Source organism: Mus caroli, chromosome 17 (genome assembly GCF_900094665.2).
Source record: "Mus caroli chromosome 17, CAROLI_EIJ_v1.1, whole genome shotgun sequence".
NCBI lineage: Eukaryota > Metazoa > Chordata > Mammalia > Rodentia > Muridae > Mus > Mus caroli.
The window spans coordinates 25,447,248-25,461,440 of record NC_034586.1 but is presented as its reverse complement, the minus strand read 5'-3'; the positions used below and the strand labels follow the sequence as shown (position 1 = coordinate 25,461,440).

The 14,193-nt window shown below is 50.2% G+C and overlaps 1 protein-coding gene and 1 long non-coding RNA gene across 3 annotated transcripts in view; one reads left to right on the top strand and one right to left on the bottom strand.

The window, feature by feature from the left end:
* The window catches only part of LOC110284079, an 18,223-nt gene extending 5,100 nt beyond the window's left edge, over positions 1-13,123 (top strand). The window contains exons 2-4 of one of the 2 annotated variants that reach the window (XR_002376897.2): positions 262-386; positions 3,219-3,520; positions 12,267-13,123. This is a non-coding gene — a long non-coding RNA (uncharacterized LOC110284079). Of the gene's footprint in view, positions 1-261; positions 387-487; positions 994-3,218; positions 3,521-12,266 lie in introns of those variants that run through there. The other variant, XR_003835306.1, reaches the window with a different exon arrangement.
* Tbc1d22b (TBC1 domain family member 22B) overlaps positions 1-14,193 on the bottom strand; it is a 60,373-nt gene that overhangs the window by 17,312 nt on the left and 28,868 nt on the right. Inside the window, exon 8 of the mRNA XM_021149676.2 lies at positions 12,996-13,110. Coding sequence (XP_021005335.1) covers positions 12,996-13,110 — 115 coding nt within the window. The remainder of the gene's footprint in view (positions 1-12,995; positions 13,111-14,193) is intronic.

The window sequence follows — 14,193 nt, the reverse complement described above, 5'->3', positions numbered from 1 at the left end:
GTGTGGGGATGTGGACGCTGAGAATTGATTCAGGGTCCTCTGAACAGGCAGCCTGTGCATGCAACAGCTGTGCCATCTCTCCAGGGCACTGTCTTCATCTCTAGCTGGTGTGCACGTGTGGGGATGTGGACACAGCAGGCAGAGAAGGTTCTCTTCTTCTTCCCTGCTGAGGTGGGGTCTCTCAGTCCTGCCTTGTCGCATATCTCTGGTTGGGTGGCCAGTAAACTTCTGGGCAACAATGCCTGCTTTCCCCTCCCACAGGTGGTGAGCTGGGGTTACAGACGCCTGCTGCCATGCGTGGCCTTTGACGTGGGTCCTGAGTGTCAACCTGCTCAGCAAGAGCGTTCACCTGCGCAGTCATCTTGCCAGGCTAATACTTCTTTAAGGTGTAATAACTTTTGTTATTTTTATTATTAGTTGTGACAGTGTTTTGCTACTTAGTCAAGGTTGCCCTCAAACCTACAATCCTCCTGCCTTTGCCTCCCAGGAGCTGGGATTACAGATGTGTGCCGCTGTCTTTAGCCTTCTAACAAACGTTTTCAACCTGGGCACTCAGCATTCCAGAACACGAAGCAGGACCGGCAGCTCACTGAGCAGAGCGACCGAGACAAAGTGCTCCCAAAGACAGTAATGTCCTTCTGGACCCTACGGCCTGAGCTGCCTTGCGCTCAGGCAGAGCAGCACCTGCCGAAGGGCACGCCCTGGAGCCGGGCTGCAGAGCTCAGTCCTGGCTGTGCCTCTCCCTGGCTGTCCCTCTGTATGATCTCCACCCTCTGCCCCTCAGCTCACCTGTTAGCAAGCACCACCAGCAGGACAGTGTCAGGGGACGCTGTAAGGGTAACTAAACAGGAGAAGTGCTAGTGACCGACCGTCCTGACACAGACCACACACACACCATGCAGCTCTGGCCTGGGATTCTTCCTACACTATCATGTGAAGAACAGATACGCCCCTGTCTTGTTTGGGACACGACATTTGCTCTCTATTATTTGAAAACAGGTCGATTCTGCGGGGATAACCCTACCATGCCAAAGTATATACCTTAAAAGTCAAATTTCAAAGTTTTTTTTTTCCATTTTATTTTAGTGTGTGCATGTGTGTGTGTGTGTGTGTGCATGTGTTTGTCATAGTGCTCATGTGGAGGTCAGAGGACCACTTGTAGGAGTTAGTTCTCTCTCTTTACCATGTGGGTCCTGGAAACTGAACTCGGGTCATAAGGCTTGGTGGCAAGCTCCTTCACCCAAGGACCCATCCAGCCTGATTTCCAGTTTTCTGCCCCTACCTTTTAGTTATAAGTAAGAAAAAGCACAATTTACTCAGAGGAGTCAGGAGTTGGCGAGACAACTGTACACTCAGCAACTGCATCACCTCCAAACCATCAGCTGTGCCAGGATCAAAGGGACTACAGATAAAGTGGACCCTATTTGGGAGCCTCAAGTTGGGAGCTGTGGTTAGCCATGCACCCTTGGCATTCACGGATGGCAGGCTAGCTCATTGCACTTCCTGGGGGGTGAGGAGTGAGATAGCTCACTGCACTTCCTGGGGGGGTGGGGAGTGAGATAGCTCACTGCACTTCCTGGGGGGGGTGGGGAGTGGGATAGCTCACTGCACTTCCTGGGGGGGGGAGTGGGATAGCTCACTGCACTTCCTGGGGCTGTGGTGTGCATAGCTTTCTCTGCCTGCTGAGAGGACAGAGCTCACACACTCAACAACTGAGCTGAGCACATGGGCAAAAAGCAGCAGAGAGGGAGGCGCGGGCGGGCTCTGAAGGGCTTCACTCAGCATAAACAATCTGTTCTGAAGCATCATTAACTGTCCACTTGAGGGAACCCCACACATAATTGAAGCTCAACAGGAAAGCATGCCAGCCCTCTGTCCCAGGCGAGGGCCTCATCTTTGGTTGTCATGAGTGTGTAGCAGCCAGGGGACTGACTGCAGGGAGTGAGTTTAAGGGTTTTTTATGGCTATTTCAAGAGGCAATGCATCTGAAAGGGAGAAACCAAAAAGCTCTTTATGAAAACAAAATTGCTCACTCCGGGCCTGAGGAGAACATGGCTATTGATTAGCTGGTAAAATGCACTGGGGCGCTGGCTCCAGTCAACAGCTGATTTCGCTTACAATTCTTAGAGTCCTGGGCCCCAGAGCAATCAGTGGAATACGACGAGCCTCTAACAGTCTGGAAGCTCTGAGGAGAACTAGCTTTGCTCAGGGCCCCAGGCACGTCCCAGGGGCCCTGTGAGGTCCCAGGGCAGTCCCAGCTTCTGTGATCTGACACTCCAAGCCATCAGTGACAGAAGGCCTCAGGGCTTCCCAGGGCCTCTCATGGTCATTCCCTCCCCTTCCACCCCAAAATTAGACTCATGAGAACCCACTGCATAAGCCGAGCATGGTGGCCCACACCTATAATCAGAGGCAGGTGAATCTCCATGAGTTTGAGGCCAGCCTAGTCTACACTGCAAGTTCCAGAACAGCCAGGGCTACATAGTGTGACCCTGTCTCAAGGGGAAGGAAGGAAGGAAGGAAGGAAGGAAGGAAGGAAGGAAGGAAGGAAGGAAGGGAGGAAGGAAGGGAGGAAGGAAGGGAGGAAGGAAGGGAGGAAGGAAGGAAGCCCTGCCTAGTATTTCCTGATCACAGAGGTACCCTGAGGCTGGGAGGTGTCACACAAGGTATAGCTCTTGCCATGCAAGCGTGAGTGCTTAAGTTTGGATCCCAGCAGACATACGATAGTGAGACCTTTTACAACGAGCATCTCTAATCCCAGCACTGGCTGGTGGAGACCAGGATTTCTGCAGTCCACTGGTTGGCCAGCCTAGCTGAATTGTTGAGCTTTAGGTCCAGTAAGAGACTGTCTCAAAAACAAAACAAAAAAAAAACAAAAAAAACAAAAACAACCCCTGACCTAACTCCTCCCAAAAAAGTCAGAAGCCACTGAAGTTAGCCAACATCTGCGCTCCTTGAATATATGCACCAACACATGCACACATACTATACATATATGTACACATACTGTAACACATGTATATATACTATACATAGACTAAGAAAAAAATAAAGGACCATGTATTTAAAGAACTAAATAAGAAAACAGTTTTGCTTTGCTTTGAGACAGAATCTCACTATGTTGCTCACGTTGGCTTTGACCTCCTGAATTCAAATAATCCTCCTGTCTCAATCCTTCGAGGAATGAAGACTACATGGCTTCCTGTGCCCAATTCCAGGTGGTTGGAGGACCATATAAACACTATCGGAGTTAGTCACCTGACATTCTATGCCAGACTTGGTGACAACGGACAAGACCATGAGGACACAAGCCTTCAGCACGTGAAGAAGACGTAGAGGGACCATATGGCTACAGCCAGGAAGCCAGAGCCTGACAGAGCAAGGCAGGCACAGAGAGCCAGTCTCGGGCTCTCCTGGACACCTTCCTACTAGCACAGGGACCCCTTCACACTGGACCTGTCAATCACAGTGCTCACTCTTAGCTCAGAGACACACAAGGTCTGGCTATGTGTGGTGTGGGGTAGGTAGCTCAGGCGTACAGGAATAACAATAGCCTGGTTACAAGTAAATGTAGAAACCTATACCTGGGCTGGAGAGATGGCTCGGCAGTTGAGAGCACTGGCTGCTCCTGCAGAGCACTGGAGTTTGGTATCTAGCACCAACATGGACTGGCTCCCAACTGCCTGCAACCCCAGCCCCAGAACAAATGCCATTTTCTGGCCTCCATAGGGACCTACATGCACATGGCATGTATATAGCACACATGCACATGCACACACACCAATCCTGAGGTACTGGAGAGATGACTCAGTGGCTAAGGGTACATGCTGCTCTTACAGAGCACATCACACCAGGCAGCTCACAACTGTCTGTAACTCCAGCTCTAGGGGATCCACCCCTCTAGGATCCACAGGTAACTATACTCATGTGCACACACAAACACTGAGAAGCGCACGCACACACACACACACACACATACATACATAATTACAATAAAATTAAATCTTAAAAAAAAAAAGCCAACAACCTTCGGGTTTTCTCTACTATCCCGAGATTCTATTGCCACAACTTAGCACAGATCACTGAGGTCAGTGTTTGTGCACTGGATGGAGAGGCCCTGATTATGGGGTTCAGGGTAACATAACCTTCTAAGACTTTCTTTCAGGTTTTTTTTTTTTTTTGGTTTGGTTTTTCAAGGTTTCTCTGTGTAGCCCTGGCTGTCCTGGAACTCACTTTGTAGCCCAGGCTGGCCTCCAAGTTCCGTCTGCATGCAATGCCACTGCCCGGCCCTTCTAAGGCTTTCTAAAGATTGCCACGGGGATGGGTGAAGGCTAGGTCTGACACACCCTGACTTGACAAGCCACACCTGCCGCTGGGGTGCGCAGTGGGGCTCTGCAGGGAGCACATGCCCCCCAGCTGCTTTGACACCCAGCTGGTGATGGGAGGACCTCACACACTCCCTGCCTGCCTGTCACACCTGAGGCTGCCGCTTCCAGGAGGCAGCTTAAAGGACAAGCTCGGTCAAACTCCGAGGCGGCAGTGAAGCCCCTGGCCTGCTTGCACCTGCAGCTCTCCTGCGCACCCCTCTCTAAGCTCTCCTGAGCACCCCTTTCTAAGCGCTCCTGTCGGGGATGAAGTGGCTCAGGAGGGTGTAGGTCACACTGCTTCGGAACAGCTGCGGGCCAAGCATCTTGAGCCACATACTGAGGCTGCGCGGTCTTCCAGGACGCTTAGAAACCATCTCGAGAAGAGTTGGTAACTAACATCCAGGAGACCATGGAAGCTGTCTTAACACTGGAGAAGAACCCAGGCCCTCTCAGATCTTCATCCACTGGGCTCTGCCCAAACCAACCCTCATCTCCTCTTAGAAAGCACTTCCTGGATGAGGTGAAAGCTCATTGAAGTGGGCCACTGCTGACCACGCCCACTTGCTGCTGTCCTCCAGAAATCCCCTCTGAAGCTCCCTCCCTGCTTTGCTCTGCCCCAGTTGCCTCAGGACCTCTCAAGGCAGCCTGGAGCCCCTTCCAAGACCAAGTAAAATGAAGCTTTTTTGTTTGTGTTCTTTGTTTTTCAAGATAGGGTTTGTCTGTGTATAGCCCTGGCTATCCTGGACTTGCTCTGTAGACCAGGCTGACCTGGAACTCACAGAGATTTGCCTGCCTCTGACTCCCAAGCGCTGGGTCTAAAGGCGTGTGCCATCACATTCCACAAAAATAAACTTTTCAAAACAGCAAACAAACAAACAACTCCATATAGATGGGGCCCCTGTGGGGCAGGGAAGGAAGGGACAGAGTGGGGACCCGAAGGGAACATGAGGGCTCCTGGAGCCCTGGCAATGCTCTGAGTACCCCTGTGGGTGCTCAGAGGCTTGGGTGACAGGTGAATGCACCCACGTGTGGACAAGAACTCAATAAAGCTCACATCTAAAGACGGAAACAAAAGGGCTGGCAAGATGGCTCAGCCTAGAGAGAGGCACTTGATGTTGTGTGTAGGCCTGGGGAGCGGAGCTTGATCCCCACAACACTTGTAAGGGGTTAGAGAAAACCCTACTCCATTTGGCCTCTGTCTCTGTCTCTCTCACGCACTCACTAAAAACAAGGAAAGAGGAACTTGAACCGGTGTCGTGAGGCAACATGGAGCCTGCCACTGCTGTGGGGGCCCCCAGTTCCATCTCTGGTCTCCACCAGCCAGCCACGTGGGGCAGAGTCAAGGAGGAACCGGAGGTGACGCTTCCTCTCAGAACAGGCCCGTGAAAGGGAGCATGGACCACGTGGGCAGGGTGGGGTGGGGTGGGGTGGGGTGGGGTGGGGGGGGTGGGGGTGGGGAGAGCAGGGGTGGGGAGAGCAGTGTCCATGGCACTGAGGATGTGAAACCAGCACCCCATTCTCCTTCCTCAGGACTCTCCTCAGACCCCCCCCCCCAACATACACACTGCTCTATTCAAAACCCACTTCCTGCCAGGCATGGCGGTGCAAGCCTTTAGCCTCGGCATTTGGCTGAGGGTCCAGGGAAGTGGTCCTTTGAGTTCTGGGCCAGCCTTGTCTACACAGTGAGTTCCAGGATGGCCAAAGTATACAATGAAAGCTTGTTTCAAAAAAAGATTTAACAAACAACAACAAAGCCCTGCTTCTTGCGCCAGTGACGGCGGATCAACAGGACAAGGTGCTGGATGCCAAGCCTGAGGACCTGAGGTCAATCTCTGGCACACGGAGGGAGACATCTGACTATCAGGAGCTGTCCTCTGCTTGTTACATATGCACGAGCCCTGCCATCCACAGAGCAGGGCACAGCCAGGCCAGGCCAGGCTTTCTCACTTGCTCTCAGAGCAGAGCTTGCTGTGCTTTGGAGGGCAAAGCTCAGGGCTGGAGCCCAGGGTGGCACTGCCTTTACTCGAGGGAGTACATGCTCCTCCACAGAAAGAGCTACTGCCATCAAGCTGGGCACCTCCTGAGGGCCACAGCATCCCTTTTCACCTTGGCACCAGGAGACCCTGTAGCAAGGCAGACCTTGCCTGCACGGAGCTCTTCACCATTGTCTTCACAGAGACAATGGTGTCCCGCTGTCTGGACTCAGGAGCCATCAGGAACAAAATAACTTTACTTACAAAGCACCCAGCCATCTGGCCTCAGAATGTACCCGGCTGTGAGTATTCTGTCATCACAACGCAAAACAGACTCTGCCAACACTTCGCAAAAACTAATATGTACTTTCCCACCCCTTTCAATTTAGCATCTGTCCCTCCCAACCATATACATAAACACATATGGGTTTTTTATTCACCCTAGGCCAGTTTTATTAGCATCTAAGAGAAAAAACAAGAGAGGCAGACAAGTCCAGGGAGCTTCCAGGAGAAAGGAGGTGAAAAGGAAGAGAGTGAGCGCTATTCTGTTTGTGGTGTAGTCCGACAAGCAGCCACATGGCAAACAGAGAAGGGGTTTCAGGGAAGGACTGGAGAAGGCCACCCACCAGGCTTTCAAAAGCTGTGCGGGCGGCTTTTCTGAAGGTATAATGTCCACAGCAAACTGCACTGACACACACAGTTCTGATATGCTCTGCGTGCCCACGTCTGTGGTTAACAGTACAGCTGAGGTGGTGAGGAAGTGGAGGGGGCACTCCCCCTCACCCACTCCCAGGTCAGGAGAGCGCCCTAGTCTACTCCCAGGAAGCCAGCACAAAGCGCCTGGGCCCTGACCTCCAGGGCTGCAGAGAGACTTTGCTTTACTTGGGGCCCAGTGTGAATGTAATCTTACGACCCCCGCTTTCCCCGTAGCTGGCACATGGTTGCCTGCACCGGTATGCGCTCCTCTTACGGCGGCATGAACAGCCATAAGGCTAGTGCAGTTGCTTCCAGCTTTGATCTGTGGATACGCTTGTTCTGTCTTGCTGTTGTCTTATTTTGCCTGCCTCCCCAGTCCCTCAACTTGACTTCAGAGACGACCTGACACTGGGCACAACAGCAGAAGTGGGGTGCTCTGCTCCCCAGTGGCCATGCCCGGCACGGTCTCACGAACCTCCAAGCATTCTGTGCCCAAACCATGGGATAGGAGGGCTCATCCTTCTACAAAGGAGGGGAGAACCTTCAGACTGTCTCTGGGCCCCAAACAGAGAGTCTGCTGGAGGACAGAGAGGGAAACACTGGCAAGGGACACTGGAGAAGGTAACTCAGCTAAGGAAAAGCTAAGTCCCAGGAGGACTCGATGGGACAGTATGCCTGGGGCTTAGGGAGGGTTTCTCACTCAGGGGATGAGAGATAGGGGCACAGCAAGGCTTTAGGTTTAAAACATCATTCCAGGAGCCCCGAGATAGAAGGGTATCTGTCACCATGACAATCTGAATTTGATTCTTGGAATCCACATGGTGCAAAGAGATAATGGACTCTTGCAAGCTGTCTCCTACCTCATACACACACACACACACACACACACACAAATGCACAGATGCATGCACACATACATATACCCAATACAAGCATGCATACATACATACATTCATGTGTGCAAACACATGCACACATGCACACACAAATAAATATTAAATGTTTTATTTTAATTATTGAGTTATTACTATTTTAATAAAATATAATTACAAATTATTAAATTTTAATATTTTATTTTAAAATGTTAAAAATTACAACTGCTGGGCTGGAGAGATGGCTCAGTGGTTAAGAGCACTGACTGTTCTTCCAAAGGTCCTGAGTTCAAATCCCAGCAACCACATGGTGGCTCACAAGCATCCGTAACAAGATCTGATGTCCTCTTCTGGAGTCTCTGAAGACAGCTACAGTGTACTTACACATAATAAATAAATAAATCTTTAAAAAAAATTACAACTGCTGAGATGAGGGTCTCAGAGATGGTCTTCCAGAGGCCCAGAGTTCAAATCCCAGCAACCACATGGTGGCTCACAAGCATCCGTAACAAGATCTGATGTCCTCTTCTGGAGTCTCTGAAGACAGCTACAGTGTACTTACACATAATAAATAAATAAATCTTTAAAAAAAATTACAACTGCTGAGATGAGGGTCTCAGAGATGGTCTTCCAGAGGCCCAGAGTTCAAATCCCAGCAACCACATGGTAGCTCACAACCATCTGTTAAGGGATCGGACACCTTTTTCTGGTGTGTATGGAGACAGCTAGGGTATATATATATATATATAATACATAAATCTCTTTTTTGGTTTTTTTTCAAGACAGGGTTTCTCTGTGTAGCCCTGGCTGTCCTGGAACTCACTCTGTAGACCAGGCTGGCCTCAAAATCAGAAATCTGCTTGCCTCTATCTCCTAAGTGCCTGGATCAAAGGCGTGTGCCACCACTGCCTGGCAAATACATAAATCTTAAAAAAAAAAAAAAGCTGAGGTGAGGTGAGGGAGTGAGACAAGGAGCCTCACCCATCAAGCTGGAAAACCTGGGCACTGTAGCAGGTAGCTGACAGACAGATGCTATGGAAAGGGTCTCCAGACAGGAACTGCATGGCCAAAACCTCAATTGAGCAGTGGGGTGAAGTAGATAAAGTGAACAGAAAAGCCAAGCCTGCCAGCTCAGTGCTCCAGGTTTCCCTAAGCCAGTCTCCGGGATGGCAGGGAGGAATGAGACCCAGGAGACAGTTATGGGGTTGCAGATGGGCCTTAGTGGAGCCATGTAACTGTAACTGCCTGGACATGCGAGAGTGACAAAGTGGATCTGAAGTCTCAGCGTTTCTGAGCTCAGGGACAGGCACTGTGGCCGTCGGAGTCTGTTGCAGCATGCCTAGGCTGAGGAAGGTTCAGACGGGCGACCAACAATCAGGCACAGCTTTGGGAGCAGTGTTAAACAGAAGGAGCACGCACAGAGCGGGGCGGGGGTTAAGCTCACCACACAGCATGAGGATCAGAGTTCAGATGCCCAGAAGCCATGAAAAGGCTGGGTGGGTGCAGCGGCTCCCCTGTAATTCCAGCCTCAGACGGTGGAAACCCATAGATAGTCCTAGAGAAGCTGGCTAAGAAGATGAGCCACATTAGTGAGCCCAGGGCTGACAAGACTACGTCGTTCAGTGAGGCAAAAGAGCAACCAAGAGAGAGCCTCAACATCAGCCTCAGTCTCCACGTGCATGTGCACGCCCACACACAGCGTATCCACTTGCATACACACACGCCCACAGACGTGCCCACGCATACACACACACACACACACCTAGTCCATGAGAAGGAAACTACATGCTGAGGACAGCAACACAAGAGAGACATGTCTGGAGGCCCTGGGGCCTGAGAGCAGCAGCTTCTGGCCACAGACTACTTATCTGTCGGGGATTCGGCTCTTTTGTCTTACTTAGAGCAATGTCACATATGGAGAAGCTAAGCCTGATCATCTCTGAGAGTGATGGCCAGAGGTCTGGGAGGGACTTCTGCGAGCTGTAGTGTTAACACACCTCTAAATAAAATGCCCGATGGACTTCTGCCGCCCTGCTTTACCTGGAGGAAAATGTGGAGAGCCTTGTGGGGTACCGTTTGGCAGGAACCTGACATTGGCCAAGGACAAGAAAGTAAGAATCTGGTTTTAGGGTCGAACAAAGAAGTAGGCTCAGATATCTTGATCATCCTTAGAAACAGCTATCACCGGAGTGATCGTGGGGCTGTGTGTTTAACTGTCTTGCTTGTTCCTCATTGTACCGCTCGCCCTTAATATCTGCATGTAATTAAAATGGTATAAAGGCAGATTTGGAAAATTAAATCTGCCTACAGTCTCAGAATCGACTGGGGTCACGCTACAATGTTGTCTGTCTTTTTTCCTTTTAATCCTCACTCCCGTGCTGGAGAACCTGTTGACTGACTGAGCGGGCTGGGTCAGGAAAAGAAGTGAAGTTACTGGGTAGCTTTATTTTGCTGGAAAGAAACAGCTTCTAAAGGTAGGCCCTGTTGGGCTGGCAAGATGGCTCAACAGGTAGAGCGCTCTTGCTGCTCAAGTGGGAGAAGTGTATGTGTACGTGCCTGCTGGTCTGTGTGTGTGCCATGTGAACCAGATGCCCTCAAAGGCCAGAAAGATGGCAGCAGACCCCGTGGTGCTCCTCAGCTGCCCTGTGGGTGTTGACCCTGGTCCTCTGTGAGAGCAGTAAGTGCTCTTAACCACAGAGCCCTCTGGCTGCCCAGTTGTTGTTTATCCTCTACTTTAAATATACCCCTCTCTTGTTTCAAAAACATCTTTATTTTCTGTACGTAGATCTTTGCTACATATGTATCAGTGTACGCATTCTCGTGGGAGGAGAGAACTGACTCCCATAAGCTGTAGTACATGCACACACAGACTTATAAAAGGAATAATTTTTTTAAAAATATAAATAATAGGATGTATCTCAAACCTGCTCTTCCACGTGACTTTCTCTCCACGCATCCACTGAGCTGATGTGTCCTTACTTGGTTCAGGGTTAGATTGACGGCACTCTGCAGGACCAAAAGCTCCTGGCATGAGTCTAGGGCACACACAGCCTCAGGGGCGACCCTCCAGGACTGTACATGGGCCTGGCTCAGCTGCCTTATCTTCCAAGAACTCCGTTTCACAGAAGCAGCTGGCTTCCTCAGCAGAGACCCAGCTTGGGGCCAGGCCGGCTGTGGACAATTTTTCTACCAACTCCAAAAGGATCCAGTACTGAGTTTGCTGTTTTCAGCTCTTGCGAGGCAAACGTGACAGAGCACAAAGCAAGCATGGGTGCTAATTGGCTAAGTGATAGATGCTGGAGAGGGCCAGTGACATGGCTCAGTAGTAAAAGTGACTGCCACCAAGCCTGGTGACCTGAGTTCAAGCCCAGAGACACACAGAGTAGAAGGTTACAACCAAGTTCCACTAGTGTCCTATCATATACACACACACACTAAAGAAGTGTTTTTTAAAAAGAGATACAGAGAAAGATAAAGAATGTGTGAAGTTTATATATAGTGTTGAAATAATCTGTCTGTTAACTGGAATAGACATTTTAAATCTCAATTCCTGACATCCAAGAAAATGGATTATTGATAAATCTCTCTGTGTGTGTGTATGTGTGTGTGTGTGTAAGTACGTGTGTGCTCTTTCAGGGGGCCCACACCCACATCGTAGTTCCAGGAGATCCAACAGCCTGCTCTGGGCTCTACGGGTGCCAGGTATACACGCAGCACTGATATTTATGTAGCAAAGACCTACGTACAGAAAATAAAGACGTTTTTGAAACAAGAGAGGGGTATATTTAAAGTAGAGGATAAACAACAACTGGGCAGCCAGAGGGCTCCGTGGTTAAGAGCACTTACTGCTCTCACAGAGGACCAGGGTCAACACCCACAGGGCAGCTGAGGAGCACCACGGGGTCTGCTGCCATCTTTCTGGCCTTTGAGGGCATCTGGTTCACATGGCACACACACAGACCAGCAGGCACGTACACATACACATGGTCAGTTTTAAAATGTTTTAAAGAAGAATGATGAAGGGCCACAGAGCTGCCCTGCCTACTTTGACATGGAGGACTCTGCGCCCAGTGCGTTAGATAGCCAAGGGCAAGGAGCTAAGTCCAGCCATTATCAAGTCACGTGAAGAGCAAAGGTACTTCGCTCAGAAGATCTGTCTTCGAGTTTGGAAAACTCACTAAGCCACTTACCCTTGGATCTTGCAGCCTGTGAAGTGGGCTGAGAGTCTGCCTTACAGAGCTGCTGGGGCCTCTGAGAGCCACATGTAACTGGTAAAGAGCTTTAATTCGGGTGTGTCTAGGTTTCTGGGTTCCTTCCGACATTCTTTTCTGTTGGTTGTGTTTGATTTTTTGAGACAGGTTTTCATTATGCAGTCAGGCTAGGACTAACAATCCTCCTGCCTCACATGGGATTGTAAATATGTGCCAGCTGGAGCCTCTTCACATTGGATTCCGACATAAGCCTCTGTGCACGTGACAATAGGGACTGCATGGCCACAGGGAGGCTTTTGTGACCCTCTAAGCACGGCAACTGAGGAAACCCACAAGGAAACAAGATTCTTTGGCTACTTTAAGATTCTGCTTGCCTGAGCTGCAGGAAAAGGCTGGACCATGGGGAAGCCCCAGCTACTCTCAAAGGTCACTCAACAATGACAAGAGCCCAGCAGGGTCAGGACAGAAGAGTGAGGAGAGACCAGGGTCCCAGAGGGCTTTTGGCCCCGTCCATCTTTAGTATCCTCTGCATGGATGCTGGTACGAACCTCAGATGCCAGCGTCATGCATGGGCACTGGACTTGAGACATGTTTAGAGAGGATCTTAAAATAATCCAATCAAACCAGCAAACTCTCTGCTCGTGGCAGAAGCGCGCCCGTGTGGCTGTTCTTGTGAAGAAACAGCTCTTTGACTAAAGATAAACTCAAGAGATAAACTCCGGGCTTCCTCACTGCCCAGACACTTCTGGGTAGAGCAAAGAGGCTACCTGTCTCTTTTTAGCAAGACATGGCCACCAGTGGTCCACCTGGGAAAACACAGGCAGACAGCGGACAAGAAAGGGACAGCAAGTTCAACGTGGTACTGGGGCTTCTTACCCACATATTCCGAGAGGAAGACGACAAAGAACGGAGTGACCAGGTCATTAATTCCCTGGACATACCCACTGGCGGGGTGTCGGATGGCCCAGATAAAGAGAATTCGTTCAAAGATCTAGGAAGACGAGAAGGAAAGGGGGTGTGTGTGTTAATCTCGGGGTACACGTCTTCTTCCACTTACCTTCCTTATCACTTACCTTGGGATTAGTGGAAAGTTTTAGGAAAATTCAAAACTGCTGTGGGTCAAAGGAAGAGACATGCAGAGCGCTCAGGCCACGGGAGCCACTCTGCTCAAAGGTGCTCACCCTCTATCTTTTTAGTATCTAATGACCATGACATCAAGACAGAACAGACTGGGGACTGGATTTACAAACCCCACCACTTCTGTATCTCTGGGAGCGAGGTATTTGGGAGCGAGGTATTGTGCACGCCAGCTCTAGTGTCTTTTTCTAAATCTTCCTTGGTCCCTACAGGACACAGAGAGGAGCCACCACTTGCCATCACTTGCCACCCTTCTCCCACTGAGAAGGGAAGAGGTCAAGATTCCGTTCTGGGCTTTGAAGAGGTGGCTCAGTAGCCGAGACCCCAGCACCCACACAGTGGCCCACAACTGTGAGCAATTCCAGGGAATCCCATGTCCTCTTCTGACCTCAAAGGACAGCAGACAGGAACATGGTATGCAAAAATGCATTCAAGCAAAATATTCATACACATTTAAAATAAAATCTACCAAAAAGGAAGGAAGGAAGGAAGGAAGGAAGGAAGGAAGGAAGGAAGGAAGGAAGGAAGAAAGAAAGAAAGAAAGATAGATTTTCTGGTTCATCCTAACTACGATTGGTGACAATCTATTCTTGTAGGACGTCCCTTTGTGCATCAGGACCCGACCACATATCTGCTGGGAAGTCTGGGAAGAGGGATCAGCAGCTAAGGACACCACTAAACCTGACAGCCTAAGCTGGATCTCCAAGATCCACACGGTGGAAGGGGCAAAGTCCTGCCAGCCTGTCCTTGGCTCCACACACATGCACAGCATGTACACAGCCCCTCCAAAGAAACGAATGCCATATACAAAAGTAAAAGGACACCGGGCTGCATGCTTCCTTCCGCAGTCGGGGGTTGGGACAGAGAAGCCAAACAGCCTGTGCCCCCATGACAGAACCTTTGAGGGTTCTATATATCAATGAAAATAAGTCTGAGG